General features: G+C 41.5%; 1 protein-coding gene across 1 annotated transcript in view; it reads right to left on the bottom strand.

Moving 5' to 3' along the window:
• Positions 1-18,636, bottom strand: part of LOC145405798 (sulfhydryl oxidase 2-like) — a 29,723-nt gene that overhangs the window by 3,861 nt on the left and 7,226 nt on the right. Inside the window, exons 2-7 of the mRNA XM_080277034.1 lie at positions 9,148-9,320; positions 7,812-7,936; positions 7,069-7,199; positions 6,154-6,277; positions 4,965-5,169; positions 3,503-4,652 (exon numbers count right to left, since the gene is read on the bottom strand). Coding sequence (XP_080133160.1) covers positions 3,503-4,652; positions 4,965-5,169; positions 6,154-6,277; positions 7,069-7,199; positions 7,812-7,936; positions 9,148-9,320 — 1,908 coding nt within the window. The remainder of the gene's footprint in view (positions 1-3,502; positions 4,653-4,964; positions 5,170-6,153; positions 6,278-7,068; positions 7,200-7,811; positions 7,937-9,147; positions 9,321-18,636) is intronic.

The raw sequence follows: 18,636 nt of genomic DNA, 5'->3' as shown, positions 1-18,636 counted from the left end.
TGTTACCAAGCATGGCACTATTACACCTCTCAAAGGGTTAACCATATGTTTATTGTTGTACTGTGATGTAATAGTGTGCTTTTGTAAACTAACAGTACATATACAGGTAATTATCAAACTATTTCATGCACGTGTGTGTATTAGCAGCACAATACATCTTAGGTAGATGCAATAAAACCTCCTTATACTGGACAGTGCACTGTAAGTCTAAAGATCACTAAACATGAAACACCACAGGATCATCACATAACTGAATACTCATATACTGTCATATCAGTCAGTCAATCACTCCATCAGTAGCCAACTGCCTTAATCATAGAAGGGGAGACCATGAGTAGATTGCCACTGCCTCACCCTTTCCTCTGTCATCAGATGGCCCTCTCTTCACCTGACACCATTCTCATTAATATACCATTTTACTTCTTTTTCAGTCACCCTCTCTCCCTACAGTTCACTAACATATATTTGTGTCAGTCTCTTGTTCTCCATTTTATCTCATTATGGCCAAACCAGCTCAACTGACTCTTCCTACTACATTCTAGCACATCAACATCCCAGCACTCTCATAATTTCATTTGCCTTTCTACGGTATCTCTTCACATATGAGTAATTCCACATGCACCTTTCATCTAACTCATTTCCTTATCCCCCATACACAGAACGGGAAATCTCAGTTGACACACAGTTGCAACATTTTTATCACAGAACCCCTCCCCCCCTCTCTCTCTCTCACACACACACACACCTGGACTCAGTACACATGGCAACAGTTTCATCACTATCATCATACAAACCTCTTTTCCCCCTCATGTAGATGGAGTAAGGAACAAAAATTTCTTGCTTCTCTGTCTGCTACGAGTCAGGTACAGTATATGATAGGACTCTAATTAGTCTGATAAAGAGAGGTTTTATTGCATTTAACATTAATTGACAATACCAAGTGTATAGTAACCCTTTTGTTGCCATGGATGCAACTGATTATTTTGTTCAGGCTAAATCCATGTTGTCTTCTTGCACGTAAGGCATATCTGAATATTCCCTAGGTTACTCGAAGATGATGATGATGATGAGAGAAGTTCTAGGGGAACTTCTCTCATCATCATCATCCTACTTTTTCCCACTCATGCTGGGGTGAAGATAGGTCCAGAAAGCAGTGACTGTGATTATACAGAATTTCTCTACACTGAATACAGTCATTCAATGGCAGCCTGGCCTAGGTAAAATAACAAAGCATCCATAGAAAGTGAAAGGGTTTAGGAATCCATATCACACACATCTATAAAATGGAGGAACACATCACACACACACACATAATTTATATTTTGTCACAAAATGGAAGAACAGTTAACATGTGTTGGCCATCAAGTGTTTCATGATATGTTTAACCCTTTCCCATTGCTTGCATGGATTTTTCACAGATGAGGAAAATCATCAGGTGGTAGCTTACATAAAAATCCAACGTGTGCCAGTAGCCGAGAGAGAATGAATTTATAGCTACTACGGGGTTTCTCTTAGTTGAACAAAATCTTCTAGTGTTTGCCTGAATAAAGTTTCCAGATATACCAGTAGCAGAGAAAAAAATTACCTCAGACATTTTATGAAGCCTTTAACTGCTATGATTTCTCTCACTTGAACAAATTCAGAGTTTTAGCATGAATAAAATATCACAGTGCATCAACTGGAGGTAAAAAGTTAAGAATTCCAAAGTCTCATTACCACTTCTCGTTGATGATCGGTTTTTGTATATCATTCTGACTGCTGCCAGACAATTTTAGCCTCATACTACAGAGCTGGGATTACTGAAGACTTTAACCTCTTAAGTCTGAAAAGTCTCTTATGCTGAGTAAACCTGCCTAGTGAAAAATCATCACAGTAAAGACATTAACCCCTTTAATGGGATGATGTTTTATTTATATTATTCACACTGCTTCAAGGCAATTTTACAAAGTTTTAAAAAGATTTCTTGATTAAAAGGGTTAGAATCAATATCCATTAACTCTTTCAGCATAGTCACATCTTGTAAGCTTATACTTGCCACTGTCAAATGGTTTCATTCAGCTTGGAATATAAAATTTGTGGTGAAAGGGCTAGAATGACCTTCGTGTGGCATGATCTGAAACTGACTGATGGCCATCTGTGTTTAACCCTTTTAGTATGATCGACTATTTTTCCTTTTTTTATTGCTACATCCACATGATTTTTTATTCACCTGAGATAAGGCCATTAATTGCAAAAGCCATACAGTATCTCATCCCCCCAGTTTAAAAAGTCTCCTCAGCTGAATAAATTGTATGGAGATATAAAAAATAAAAAAATCATCATACCAAAAGGGTTGAGAGCTGTGTACAGTAGACTTGACAACTGTGTAGTTTGGTTTCAGTCTCTCAGTAAGATAGCTAGTTTTCCAGTTTTGGTATGGAGGGGAATTGTATTGGTAATGAAATATAGTACCACTTAACCCCTTAACTATAATGATACCTGATTTCACTTTACTTCTGTCACCTCCACGTGATATGATTCTACTTACAAAAGACTTCTTGTGTACTGTACATGTGATTAATGAAAACTGTATCTAACTCCAAATGTTAATAATGCTGTCTCGAGATAGCAAGATGTCCTCAAGCCGAAGTGATTCATACAATAATTTTCTTAAGGAAGACAAGTACTTATAAATTTTACATACTACTTTATATGTTAACTCTCTCCTACTGCAGAAGGAACATTTGAGATTCTCTTTTTTCTTGGAAGGGGGAGGGGGATCTGACAATTTTGTCAGTTTAGGATAGTGTTTTGAAACTGAAGAAGTAAGATATGGCCTTAAATAGGCCTCTACAATACTAGAGGCCTTTGCTACATTGAATAAAATCATCTGACAGAGCAAGGATATAGCTAAACGAATATCACCTTGATGCAAGAGGACAGCTACAAGAATGTCACCTAGATTGAAGAGGTTAGCATACCTTCCATAATATATGTAAAGTCTTCACTGTATGTCATAATTTAGTTGATCTTTTTTCAGTGACATCCTCAGTGAATTACAAAATGACTCTGAATGAAAGGTCCATTGCTACCTATAAAGCTAATACTCCAATTTCCCACAGTGTACAGTACTATACAGATACTAGTAGCATAATTAATTTTTTAAAAAGTTATATTTTTTCAGTGTCTCACCATATAATAAGGGTTTAATGTATCTGTATTATTTTCACTGACGAATACTGTATTGTGATCAGATTCTTCTCTTAGCTAAACTAGAGGATAAAAATTTGACAAAATATACAGTAGTGGACGTAAACTGAAATGCATAGAAAACTAGCGGATATGTAAATATCAGCTTCAGTATAAAATGTCAACACATTTGGAGGTCTACTGTACATATATATATAGAAAATTAGTGGTGCAGATGTAAATAAAATATAAACATTCATACTTTACACCGATTAAGACTAATTCTCACTATAGGTTCATAACAGTCGTTAAAAAAGAATGCTAAAAAACTTACGGTAATTTGTAAGCTTCTAAGAATTTTCGTCTTCTCATTTTTCTTCTAATTATTACCATGCAGTAGACACTCATGATTATGACCGTAGATATTCCATAGAGGAAGACGCAGAGGCTAATGTCTGTCATGTTGAAGCCCCAGCTGTTAGGGGCCTGTAGTTCCTGTTTACTGTTGCTCAGTCTCTTGCTCACAGTTCCAACATTCTTCTTATCTCTCCTGTAGCCTTCCAGTTCTTGCATAACTTTGGCCGGTCTATTTCTCACTGGGGATGAAACTGATTGTGTTCCCCTGAATGAGAGTGCCCGTTTGGCATATATACCTTTAAGATATGTCAGCACCTCCTTTTCTTTGAACTGACTTCTCTCCCAACACGTGGGACAGAAGGATTTAGGTGGGAACTGTTGCTTAGGATGTTGGGGATCTTCACTTTCATCTCCTTTCAAGCGTTTGTTGACCTTGTTGTGACCTCGCCACAGCCACAATATACCATCATCTGCCACATTTACAGATGACTCAGCATCAACTGCATACATTGCTTGGAAGTGTTCTGAGCAGTATCTACACCCAAAGAAGTGTTTTACAAATCCATGAATGGCTCTCAGTGGCTTTTTGGGATTGTAATACTTCTTACTACCATCTTGAAGCACTGCATTTACCGTAAGGACGTGGAAAGTTGTCCAGAGCCCACAAGGATATCCCCTGTACTTTTCGTGGCTGCCTAGACACCCAATCCAGGGCTGGTGATCTGGTAACACTGAATCTTGACTCTGTAAGGCCTTAATTTTATCCTGGAACTTTTTGCCTTCAATACTATTTCCATTATTTAATGTGAACTGGTGGAGTTTTGACAGGAAGTTATGAATGGCAGGCCGAGCTGGGAGGTACCTTACTAACACATCCAGAAACTCTTGGAGGGATGTAAGGGCTTCTCCGTTGATAATTTTATGCTGGGCAACCTCATGATTTAAAGCGTATGATATGGCATTCTCAATATCCACCATATAAACCTGGTCCTGTCTCTCTGACCCAGTGAAGGCCGTGTCGGGTAAATCATCCTCGTAGTTCAGGATGTCACTGTTTATTTCCTCGGGCTGGCCATCCCCTGCTCCCTCCATGTCCTCTTTTTTCATTGCTGGCTTGCTCTTTATTCCTGTTAAGAGATGATGCATTAATTACAGCAGAGGTAAGGTAATGTTCTCTCTTGAAGATTAATACCATGAAACATTCAAGTTCTTCAATATAACGATGCAATTTCTATTTCATCTCTGCTTTCACTACCTGGATATACTCAGCTTAAAAAAGATTTCCTCTACTGAAGGGGTTAAATACAGACTTCACTTACTGCTCAAGTACAAGAGGTCTTTCCTAAGGTGATTAAAGTTGTCAGGAGGATATCATATACAGTACTGTATACAGAAATAACTTGCTGGCAATATTTATGCACCAGAAGCAGAACACATACCAGTGAGAACATTCTTGTATGGAAGCATTCCTCGGTTTAAGCCAAACTTCTTCATGAGAAGAGCACTTATTTCCTTGTGAGTTTTTCCATTTGTGTTGATGACTTCCTCCTTGCCTGTTTTGTCACTGATGATGAGAACTGGGAAGGACGCAGACCTATACTTCGCTCTGTCTTTCGCATTAGCCTCCTGGTATCGCATGAACACCTGTAAATATCACAGAACTCATTAATGGCTCTGTAGCATCATCATCATCATCATCCAGATCTCTTCTCCCACCTAAGGACTGGGTAGGGTAGGGTCTAGACAGCAATAAAAAACTTGAAAACAAAAGGCTCATTAATCCCTTCTTACTGGATATGCAGCATCATGGGCAAAATATCTTTAAGCCAGACAAGCTTTTGATTCATGACGGCATATTAAAGTTTTTCTGACAACTTGAGAAGTAAAGCTGATCTGCCATTCCCCAAAATTTACAGTACCTGCTGTATGGAAAAAGTTGTTATATACTTGAACCTACCCTCACTTATTAGGAGGTCTATCTATACCAGTTACTGTACAGGAAGAAAATGATGCTGGAGAGGGATGCTTTCATGTGGTGGTAATGATATAACCAGGCAGCTCAACTGTCTGGTTATACAAATGTCCCATAACAACTTCACTGTCTCACAAAAAGAGCAAAGTGGACTGCAGGAGGAGGGTAAATTAAACCTGCAGTCCACTGGGTTCATGTTTCAGATAAGCGTGGGGCACAACAACAACTCTAGAATGGGAATTGTGATATTCAGGAATTGCGATATTCAGGAACATCTTATCATAATGACTGCTTGTACCAACTGTATGGGGAATGTTATGATATCTTGCAGCATACCTTATCCCCTGCAATTTGATGATCATTTTTCATTTAAATCTTGCTGTCTCAGGATGATTTTTACTCGGCTTTAGAGGGATATTTCACACTGAAGGTTAAATATAGCTTTCATATACCCCTTCAGTCCAAGAGTTCTATCATAAATAGAATAAATGCATCTGAAACTAACATGAATGAATTAAAAGAAACATGTTATTGAACTAGAGAGATCAAAATAGCATTGCCTGTAAAGATTTTAGGTGAAGAATACTGTAGGTGTTAATTCATCAACTATATAACAAAACACTTATACTTGAAGCCTGCATATACAGTATACTTACAGAAGAGTATCCCCCCAGGTCCAGTATACTTCCCCTGGCGTGGTGTGAATTGGCCTGATCCATGACAACCACAACATGCTCAGCAGGACTCGGTGCTTCACTCCACAGGTCAGTTATTGTACCTCTGAAAGCATATGAGGCATCAGAAGTTATGGTAGACAGGCACCATGCCATAAAGTGTGATTTCAACATTAAAATGCAGGAAAAGAAACTCAGTACAGTATTGCACTTGTATTTTTGGTGCAGTGTTGAAGTGGGATACCTTAATGCAGTGGTACCTAACTGAGGAGCTCTGTTGATTGGTTATACGAATGCAGTGGATTGTGAGATCAGAGCAGCTTTAACCTGCAGTCAACCAAGTTCACATTAAATTAAACCTTGGGCCACAAGAAGATCTTTGGTGCCTGTCAGCCTTCTCTTCTAAGTACATCATATACCGGTACATTAAGGTCATATACATTTTTTATACAGTAAATCCTTGTTATGTCCTATTATTTTTTATATTCTTGGTTAAAAACAGGTCCACTTTCAGTTATAAGTAGATTATATTTTAAATTTCACTGCTACTTAACAAGCCAACTTGCCAGTTTCCCTCAGTTTACACTACTGGTTTTTTGAAAAAAAAAAAATTATGATACTGCATTTTGGAACATATCCCTGATATTCAATGGTGACTCGCTATATATTACGTATCCAAACCTGAACACACACCCCGGAGCTGGGATATGGTAGTGAAACTCTGGCTTAACCAAACCTTTTTTCCAAAAGTGCAGTCCATTTTGGATTTATCAGTTCTGTTGGCTAATATCAGTAAGATGATCTGATTAATTGATTCTAGTAAAATTTCATCATATTCCAGATTTAAAAAAAATAAAGTAGCACACATAGTAACCTACATTGTACAAATATACTTACTCATATGGCTGTAGTTTTACCCATGTTGATGACCCATTATTTGCTTTCTGTTTTTCAACTAGAAAATCAATCAGGTTGTTTTCAATAACATCAATGGATGAAGACTGTACCATATCTGTGCCCAAGTCTCCCTGTGGAAATAAATGCAAATTTGTCATCCAAGCTTAAAATATCATCATCATCATCTCAACCCTTCTTTCCAGTAATCGAAGGGGGTAAGGTAAAAAAAAAAAATGTACTGTATTAGGTTGATGATCATATACACTACTTTGAACACAGTACAAAATCATCTCACTTTATCAGACCGGTTTCTGCAAGGAACCAATGTATGTAAAATTCCAAGTGCAGGGAACTTTACCATTTTTGACCACTGTTCAGTATCTAGCATCTGGAAAAAGCCCACTGCAACCATGTGAGTCTTTTTCATACTTCATTGCTGACTATATGGGCTACCAGTTATAAAATATTCAAGACTTTTGCTGTTCTTTGTGTTTTGTATACAGGTAACAGGACAGAGAGCTCTGAAATATTATACAGTAAGGTCAGTTTCACTAACCATATATCACATTCAGTTTTTTCACTGGCTAAAGTAAAATGAACTGGCATCGGTCAGAATTGTAAGTACTGGGTAATCCAGTATTATCAGGCATATTGAAATGTAAGAAATATCAGGTCCACTTTATTGATCATTAGTTTTAACTGTAGTGACATCATAATTTTACTGAAGGCTTAATGACACTCACCTGGCTACACCTTGAGGCAAACAGCTTAATCGTTGGGTATGCCATAATTTCGTACTCCCGACATAATGGCATGTTGTCATCCACAGAGCAGTCCACTACTCCAACTTTGACTGTGTGCTCCCAGTCTAGAAAAAATACACAAAAATTATTTATAAAAAGGTTAACCCTTTCACTTGCTCAGCTCTACAGTTCATGCATTTATACATTATTAATGCAATTATATATTTATAGTGATGCTTCATAACGAAAGTATTGGTCCTGCTTGATGAAGGTGTTCCTCTCCAACACCCAACATGGATCAGTTTAACTCTACATATGTGGTTTTCCCTCGCGTGGTAGTGTTCCATGTCAGTTGTTTCGAACTTGCGTTTCTGGTGGGTTGGGTACCAAATCACTTTTTTTTTTTTTTTTTTTTTTTTTTACAGCACCAGCAATAATTTTGTGTGATAAAACTGACATACCTGTAGCTTGTACCGTACAATGCTTATGAAGAAAGTAAACAGCATGAAGAATATACAGGGTAAATATATCAGCCAGCCTCATAATGCAACCTTCCAGCACTGGAGGACCTGAAGCTTGACAACCTTAGTTCAGATTGTGATCACAGCGGCCTTATGCAGGGTTTGAGCAACACTTATAAATATGCTACAGACTGAAAATTATAAGCACATTGGATTCCTAGATACCATTAGGATAACACTATGGAAAGGATTCTTAATATTCTAATTCCTGGAAGATAAAGCGACACAAGAATTCTTCACGATGACCACATTTTTCAAAACACTCAGTATTTATTGTATAGGCTGAAACAGATATATTGTATGGTAAACAAACAAGCAAATCCAGTGTTAAGTTATGGAATACACTGATTGATATATAGGGACATGATATAAAGTCCAGAGAAAGAGAGAGAGATGAGGCTGGGGTGTATGGGGAAGGGTGGTATGCTGTGGAAGGGGATTCTGTACTGAATAGGAACAAAAATGCTTGGAAATTTTTTCATAGGGGTCGTCTCTCACAGGATGCAGCATTGGGCGATGGAGAGAGAAACAAAAGATAAGGGGTAGATTTTATGAGAGAGGGTGGTGTTATGGGGAGGAAATTGTTCCGAATAGGAACAAAAATGCATAGAAAACGTCTTTTTTGTTGGGCCACCCTCACAAGATGTTGCCTTGGGCGATAGGGAGATAAGGAAACTTGGAAGTCAGCACTATTTTTCCTCAAGAGGTATGACTTATACCCAAGTCATTTTTCCCAGTCTACAATTGCAGGTAGTGAGTGAAACATGTGGCATAGTATGTCCCACGTCATTATAAACAAATTAGTAACAGTTTACCTTTAATATTCTTCGCAAACTGTTTCCATATCGGGGCGAACTGGATGCAGTGTCCACACCATGAATTATAGAACTCGATAATCCACGCATTTTCTGTATCGTATACTAACGTGGAAAAATTACTATTATCTAATAGCACTACATTGTCAGTACTGTTATACAGAGCTGCTGCACTAAAAAGAAAACATGATACCAAGTTAAGACAGAAGAGGGAGAGCGAGGAACGTCTCACTCCCATTGCTGTCGTCTGTACACTGATGTAAACATTGGGGAGAGGGGGAGGGGCGGAGAGTTGTCATTCGGAGCTCGTTTTCCCTTGACTTTCTCCTTAATGTGAAGATAAATACATCGGTTTCTTTAAGTATCATATGTATAGGACTTAAATGGAAATATTATGTCGAGTGCTAAGGTGCAATTAGTTTCAGTATATTGCTTGTCATATATAATTTAGACGTTAGAGGATGACATTGATTGATATAACAGTATTACAACGTTGATCATTTAAGAATAATAGTGTGATAGATAAAGTAAAGTTGTAATTCTGAAAAATAAATGAACGTATTGGATTAGAAAAGTGGTGTCATTTAGTGACATCCAGCAAGGAAGCTGTACGTGCCTACGGGCAGGTTGCTTGGCAATAATGGCATGCAGGCAATAGTATTTCCTTCATTATTTCGTTACTTTGCATCCACGTTAAGCTATTTTTTTTTCTTTAACCTGAACTGAAGTCGAATATAATTTCTGACTTTAGCACTGCGGATAAATGCTAAAACAATCGTCACTTTTCCTGTGCTGTCACCCGCCACACCAGCCACGTCATGAGCACCTTCAAGGCCACGTAGAGGCAAGTGTATACCAAACAATATGGGGTTCCGGATGCTTGGGAAGGCTTTGTTTGTGGGCGTTTAGGATGCCAGGCTGCTTTGTTGCTCTTATGAGGTTGAGAGGTGGGGAGGGGGGGATGAGCAGTTTTGTTTCCATTAGTAGTCCGTATCAGTGAAATTAAAAATAGGCTCTAAACTTTGTTAATCTCTTGTTGATAATGATAAAAATAATACAGCGTCACGCTCGGACTGTGGATTTCCCGCGACAGCGACCGGATCCACAATGTCGTGACCAAGATTTGCTTTTGCAGTAGGAACAAGAAACGTGATAAGCTTCGGCACTCCTTTCCATGATCATCTCGGGACAAATCATTTTCTGCAGTTCTACTCTCGTATGTAAGATGGTTTGATCTTGTCGAGGAGATGGGGGAAGAGCGAGTAACTAGTCAAGTGTATGTGAGTGAGGTGGAAGGGGAGACCGAGGATTGAGATGGAGGGATGGAGTGGAGTGATAATAAATGAGGGAGGAGGATAATGAGTTGGAGAAAGGGCTACATGAAGGCAGAGGATGGGGTGACGTGGGGGCGATTTGTTTGTGGAAACCCTGTATGGGATTAAGACTTCTGGCTGTAGATAGGTTTGTTTTTGTCATGAGGAACAACATACACAAGGGAGTTCTGTTCTCCCCTCTCCTTGTCAGTCTTGCAAAAACAAGGTATAGTTGTGTCTCCTTGTATAGCCAGACATATTAATTGAAAGCCGTGGCCACAGACAGATTACCTCATGTTACCCTGTCTTCTGTCATCAGGCTGCCCATCCTCCAGCTCACACCACCTTCATTCATATACCTTACTACCCTAAATCCCTCCCATCTCAAAAATCTCTCCACCCCATCCCTCCATCTCATATACCTCTCCACCCCACCACCTTCTTATATACCTCTCCACCACATCCCTCCATCTCATATACCTCTCCACCACATCCTTCCATCTCATATACCTCTCCACCACATCCTTCCATCTCATATACCTCTCCACCACATCCTTCCATCTCATATACCTCTCCACCACATCCTTCCATATCGTATACCTCTCCACCACATCCTTCCATCTCATATACCTCTCCACCACATCCTTCCATATCATATACCTCTCCACCACATCCTTCCATCTCATATACCTCTCCACCACATCCTTCCATATCATATACCTCTCCACCACATCCTTCCATCTCATATACCTCTCCACCACATCCTTCCATATCGTATACCTCTCCACCACATCCTTCCATCTCATATACCTCTCCACCACATCCTTCCATCTCATTCTTCTTCTCCCTCTACCCATTTCGCCCTCCTCCTCACTCATACTCTTTCCTAGTCAGTCTGTCATCATCCATTCACCCCATGTAGCAAAAACAGATCATTGGTACGAGAGTGATTGATCAGGTTTGTGTGTGCCCAAAGATCCAGGATGAATAGTGAAGTAGAGAGAGAGAGAGAGAGAGAGAGAGAGAGAGGGAGAGAAAAATGTAATTAAAGAGAGGTGTAATTTATCGTTAACGATGTAGTTAATTGATGATGGTGGTGCAGTTAATGAGGGAAGTTGATTTCTCTCTAATTACAGCTTAGAGAGAGAGGGAGAGAGAGAGAGAGAGAGAGAGAGAGAGAGAGAGAGAGAGAGAGAGAGTGTGTGTGTGTGTGTGTGTGTGTGTGTGTGTGTGTGTGTGTGTGTGTGTGTGTGTGTGTGTGCGCGCGTGTGTGTGTGTGTGTGTGTGTGTGTGTGTGTATGAAAGAGAGAGAGACAGAGAGAGAGAGAGGATGCTGCGAGTTGAACTGGATGAAGAGGGATGAGGGAACTGAGGGAGAGAGAGAGAGAGAGAGAGAGAGAGAGAGAGAGAGAGAAGGAAATATAGAGGTTAAGATGGAGGTAGAGATGAGATGAGAGGGGTTGAGGAGAGGTAGAATGGAGGAATATTGTATAAAGTCCTGGGGGTCGGTGCTGCAGGGCTGAGGGAGTGATGCCGGGACACACTTAGCGTACCGCCCTCCGCCTACCTGCTCATAGTTGCCAAGTTCTTAGATCCGAACGCAGGGGCATCACAATTTTAAACATCTGAGAGTGCCCAGGTGTGTGCATTCTGCTGGATGGTCTGTATTGCAGAAAGAGAGGAAAAGGAGAAGGAAAGAGGGAAGAAAGATCGAGAATGAGAGGGAAAGGAATGGGGAAGGAAGGAGAAGAGAAGAAAGAAGAGGGAGAAGGGAGAAAGGAAGATGGGAAGAGAGAAGGAGGGTGAAAATAGCAAAGGAATGAAGAGGGAATGAGGAGGAGGGGACAGAGAGGGGGAGACGGGAAGGGGTGAGGGAAAGGGGCGTTGCAAGAAAGAGGGTGGAAGTGGGGGAGGGGAGGGAATGGAAGGGGAGGGGGGAGAACAAGGTTAGAAAAGACCTGAGAAAAGAGATGGATGAGGAAGGAATTGATGGGAAGGGGAAGAGTGAGGGAGAGGGGAAGTGGGGAGGGGGGTTGAGAGAAATGGGTGTGACTGGGAAGGTGGAGGAAGGGAAGGGAAGGTGACGTGGCTAGAGAGAGAGAGAGAGAGAGAGAGAGAGAGAGAGAGAGAGAGAGAGAGACCGGTACCGGTATATTACTTTTTTATAACCTTCTCATGGTCGGTACAACTCTAAAATTTTATTCCAGTTGACACCAGATGATTTCCTAAGAGGTTTATTTTGTTTATTACACCTTACTGTCCTCTTCTGTGTCACGTAAATCCTTCCAGTGTGACCATACTCTGCATAAATAACATATAAAACGATATTAACCAACCACATCCAAGAATAAATCACCAAAGGAGAGATGTTAGGGAGTTTCCTTAACCAGAGATGCGTTAGGGAGCAATGTATGAAGCAGATGCAGTGGAATAGTAAACGAACTTTTGTCTCACTGCACAAGCATACACTCCCCTTGGCCAGACCGTCACACCTGCACCGGATACTTGTCGCTCACCTTGATTAACAGTAATGGACCTTGATTAGCACCTGTTGCGCCACTGTTTGTCGTTGATTTTTGGGAGGCATCTTTACTGTTGCTCTGTTTTGATTCCCTGTTGTTTTCGTGGTCGTCCGATGCTTTTAGGTCATTTCGGTTTTCCTTTTTTTGTAACCTTTCCATTATTTTTAGGACATGGATGCTTTCAGGTGTCTTTTATTTCTATTTTTTTCCCTAACCGATCGATAATTTGAGGGATTGATTGATGTTTATGTTTTTGTTTTTTCGTGTGCTTTCGTAATTGTCCTTTTGAGAGGTTTATCGCTGTCTTTAGCTGATGTATGAGTCCCGGATGTTTATTAATCGATCATTTTGGAAGCTGACCGATGTTTAGTGAAGTGTAGAATTTATAAATGAATTAAATTTGCACTTTTTATAATTAACTCTTTTAGCAGTGATTTCCTTGATATCCAGGTGTTTCAAAATATTTCGCTAAATTTAGGGAGTGCAGTCGTTTCCAAAGTTTTGAATGCACGTTGGAATGTTTATAAATATTTTAAATTAACACCCAGACTCCTATGATTCACTCTCAGCTGAATAAAATAATGTGTCCCTAATTGGAGTTTTTTTTTTTTTTTTTTCTTCTAGATCAGATGAGTTTTTTTTTTCGATTATTGGGACTGTTTGATGTTTTATTGGTGTGTGTGTGTGTGTGTGTGTGTGTGTGTGTGTGATTGAAGGTTGTGCCACTAGTCTGGGTGAAACTAGACTAAACGAGACATAGTTGCACACACACACACACACACACACACACACACCAGATATAACATTCCTTGTCACTTTACAGGGTGTCACATAAGTTTGGAAGCATAGGGTAGTAATAGTAGTAGTTGTAGTAGTGTAGTTCCTCTGAAATGTGAACCCAGTGGACTGCAGGCTGAAGTTCCTCTCCTCCTGCAGTCCACCATCCTCCTTTCGGGAGACAGGAGGGAGATTAGGGACGTTTGTATGACCAGGCAGGTGAACCCCCAGTTATATCGGTGCCAGCACGTGAAGGCGTCTTGCTGCTGCCTGACAATTTCTTTTAGCTTATCGGTGGGGTTTCAAGCCGTAGGGGGTTATGTGGATGTTTGGTTATCCACTTTACTACTTGGGGTGATTGCAAAGTTGAATACAGTCGTCAGGTCATAGCCCGGTGATTATGAGAGAAGGCGTCATCGTAACGAAGGTGTTAAAGAGAAAAATAGATTGGCTGAAACAGAGGTGAAATAAACAATAGTGTGACTAACTGGTAACTGAATATCCGCTGGTAATATCGGACCCTCCCCACCACTACCTCAGGCAGCCCATCTCAAGGATATCCGGATCAGCTCCCCGCCCCTACCCGCCTGCCCTGCCCTCCTCTGTCCCTGTCCCTGCCCTGCATCTGCCCTGCCGTGCTCTATTTTGCCCTTCTGAGCCCTGACCTGCCCTACCCTGCCCCTTCCCTTCCCTGTCCCTGCCCTGCCCTGCCCTGCCTTCCTCTGCCCTGCCCTGCCCTGCCTTCCTCTGCCCTGCCCTGTCCTTCCCTGTCCTACTTCGCCCTTTTCAGCCCTGTTCTGCCCTGACATGCTGTGCGCTGTCCCCTACCCTACCGTGGTCTTCCCTGATCTGCCTCCTGCTCTACCCTACCCTACCCTACCCTACCCTACCCTGTCCAGCCTTAATTTCTCTGCTACCCTACCCTTGCCCTTTCTTGCCGTTGCCCTGCTTTGCCCTTCCCGTGCCCCCTCTGCCTTGCCCTGCCCTCCACACGCTATCGCCGTCCAGTTGTTTAGTCTCTGTATACTGTCGCTGTAGTGAGGCCAGCTGAGGAAACACACGTCTTGGGTCCTCTAGTTTCCTTCTATAGTTTCTTCACCTTAACTTGATCCAGATTTTCGTCCTTTTGCAGCATATATCAAATAGCTCAGTGGCAGAAAAAGACAATACCGCTTCTCTACATCCTTTCCGTAGCGCTTCTTCGTGACTACCACCATACTCTAGTGTTGATATTAGTGGTAGAAGAGGGGGAGTGCGTGCAGTGTGAAAGAAAAGAGAGGAACAGTGCCTTTGTGAGAGAGAGGGAAGAGGAAGAGGGGTGAGTGAGAGGCAGTTGACACGCCCTTCCTGTGTGTGTGTGTGTGTGTGTGTGTGTGTGTTTTAATAGCATAATATCGCTTCCATCTTCAGCGGACTGTTTGAGTATGTATGTATATGTGGTGGTGGTGGGGGTCGTAGGAGAGAGCAAGGCTTAGGAGTGATAGGATGATGATGATTATGATGATGATGATGATGATGATGATGATGATGATGTCCGTCTTGTAATGGACCAGTATGAACAGTTATATCTTCAGTGACTGGTTTTTAGCTCAGTGCTAGGGTGCTGATGATGAGAACGGACCCTTCAGCCTGGCGCCAAATATTTATCCTCCAAGCACCATCCTGAACCTATTCGAGCCATCGAACCCAAACAAAAGAGCATCGGATTCCATCAAACTCTCTTGAACCCACACAGTGTATAAGATTCCTTGCGTTTATATTTTTTCTTTATTTTTACAGCAGCCAAAAACTTTAAATTTTCTCATTATTTTTATTATTCTATTTTCACCTTAACTTGGACCAGATTTTCCTCATTTTTTCAGCATATTTCACCAAGCTCAGTGGTTGACAAAGACAATGCCACGGCTCTACATCCTTTCTGTAGCACTTCCTCGTGACTGGCACCATATTCTAGTGTTGATCGACTGTTACAAGTTAGCACTCAAGATGGAGAGGTGTCAGTTTTAGGCCAGGTTAGAGTGAAAGGAGTATCGGCGTAAAATTACCATCTCTCCATCTTCAATTCTGATCTAGAAGTGCAGACTAACACATGATTTTGGTGCAAGTCACGAAGAAGTGCTATGGAAAGGATACAGGACCGTAGGATTGTCTTATTCTGCCACTGAGCTGCGGGAAATAGGCTGCAATAGGACGACGGTCTCTGACAGCTGAAGGTGAACGAGCGATAGACTGAATAATGAAGAATTTTTGAAGTGATTGTTAATTAGGATTAAAAAAAAAAAAAAGAAAGTACGGTAGTGTCTTTATCAATAGTGCTGAGAGAGAGAGAGAGGAAGGGTGAGAGTCAGACATATCCACCACACTCCCCACCAAAGAATGCACAACAAAAGAAATGTCAACACTGACGGAGTTGACATTCACAGCTAATGTAAAACCACAACAGTTTTCATCTAGCGCGTTCGATTTTTCCCTAACTGTTGCGGAATAGGCTTGCTCTAGCCTCAATTTTATGCTTGCAGTTGTGTTGGCGGGAAAGGACACAAGCTTCAGTAATTTCCTTTAATGTGGGGACGTCCTCTTGATGGTTTTTGCTTCTCTGCTTTCGATTTTGCCTACCCATTGCCAAAATCGGCCTGCACTGGCGTGAATTTTGCGTCTGCGCTCCTTTAGGCGGGAAATGACACATCCTTTGGCCGTTTCCTTATGTATGGGGACTTTTTTTTTTTTAAGCGTTTTGCTGTGCGTTCTATTTTGCTTACCTGTCACGGAATCGGCTCCCTTTGGCTTGAACTGTAGTCCTTTTGGAGGGAAATGACACATGCGTCACTCGTTTCAAAGTCTAAATCACTGCAGTCCGATGACGTATGTTTCATTTTTATTCTTGCTGCCACTAGATGATTTTCTTCAGCTCAGGACAGACCCCTTGCAGTGATCACTCCAATTCGAAGTCTCCCCCTCTCTAAATGGAATCCCTTGGAGATAGCAGTAAAAAAGTAGGTAAATAAATGAAGACTAGTCGTGTGATTCGAGAGGTTAATAAGTATAAAATGGTGACCCTTTTTTTTTTTCCGGTTTCTATCCCAGGTGCTGGCACATGTGTTCCACCTCGGTATTAAATCGATTTTTTAATGGTTTCTCGTTTGGTTTGGCATTGCTTCTCTATTACAGCACCATACCGCACACCTGCCTCTGTACACACACACACACACACACACACACACACACACACACACACACACACACACACTTGCGCTTATAATTTCCTAAGCAGTTTATGTTCTGCATATGTCTCGTTATTTATAGTGTGCAGACAGTGTTGTATATTGCACCGTTTCCATCTTCTTTTGATTCCTGTACTCCATTCACCTCAACCTGGCCCAGATTTTCATCCTTTTGCAGCTTATTTCACGTAGCTCAGTAGCAGAAAAGACGGTGCTACGGCTCTACCTCCTTTCCATATAGCTTCGTAGTGACTAGCATCATATCCTAGTGTTAATCTATTGCTACAACTCAGCATTCAAGATAGAGAGATGGATATTTTAGGCCAAGTTAGAGTAAAAAGAGCATAGGTAAAAATAAATCGACTCTACCAGCACAGTCTCCTTGGTTATTAGTCAAATATATACTCCAGACTGACAACACTTGGCCATCGACTAAGCTGAAAGGAGTTTGGGATCTTTGTCAGGTAAAAATCGACCCTTCCGCACAGAGTCTTCTTGGTTGCTAGTCAAATTTAACCTCTTCAGTACGGTCACGTCTTTTTGCAGTTCATTCTCCTTACCTCCACACGAACTCACCTGCCAATATCTTGCGTGTTATGGGCACAGTCCAGTCTGCTGGTGTGGGCGTGGGCATGGGAGTGGGAGTAGGAAATGTTGAAGAAAGGGATGTTAGAGAAAATAGGGATGTTGAAAAAAGGAATTTTACAATATTTTCAAAGTGTGTGTGTGTGTGTGTGTGTGTGTGTGTGTGTGTGTGTGTGTGTGTGTGTGTGTGTGTGTGTGTGTGTGTGATTCCTTCTCTTCGCCCTCGTCAGTGTGGTAGTGTGACTTTAAGGTGGTGAAAAAGTCAGCAGGCGGTGAGGGGAAATGGTGGAGGGGGTGAGGGGAAAAATGGGGGAAGGGGACGGCGAGGTGGTTATGGAGGGGTGATTTGGGTGGGGGGAGGAATGGGAAGAACAAGGAGGGGGGAGAAGAGCAGTGAGGGGAAGGGGAGATAGGGGGGTGAGTGGAACAGAGGGGTGTGAGGGAAATGGGGGGAGGTAAGAGGGGAGATGAGGGCACACGGGAATGAGGGGTATTAGGGGGAGGGGGACAGGGTGGGGTTGGGGGGAGGGTAGAGTGATGTAAGGGTGTCAAGTAATTAGAGTGACAAGCGACAGTTTGATGATTTGGGGGTTAGGTCAGGGTAGGTTAGGTTAGGTTAGGATGATGATGATGATGATGCTGACGTTGATGATGAGAATGAAGCAAGCGATGATGATGATGATGATGATGATGAGGATGAGGATGAAGATGATGATGTGGTGATAATGATTCTAACGTTGATGATCAAAATGAAGCAAGCGATGATGATGATGATGATGATGGTGATGAGAATGAAGAAAACGATGATGATGGTGAGGAAGATAGACTTTTTTTACATGTTCTAGTTGCGGTTGGCCGAGATGGGTGAAGAGGTGCTGTTAGAAGGGGGGATAGGGGAGGGGTAGGTGAGAATAGAATTAAGGGAGTGGTGGCCAGAGAGAGAGAGAGGGGATGGCTGGGTATTCTCTTTCCATACAGTTTTTACTCCCTCAGAATTTCAGTTTCTATAGAGATCAAAAAAATATATTGAGGGGAAAAAAGTATATAAGGTATCCCGGGAACTGCATGAGA

Source organism: Coenobita brevimanus, chromosome 68 (assembly GCF_032717465.1).
Source record: "Coenobita brevimanus isolate Jiangsu-jjx chromosome 68, ASM3271746v2, whole genome shotgun sequence".
NCBI lineage: Eukaryota > Metazoa > Arthropoda > Malacostraca > Decapoda > Coenobitidae > Coenobita > Coenobita brevimanus.
This window is presented reverse-complemented; position numbering and strand designations above follow the sequence as displayed.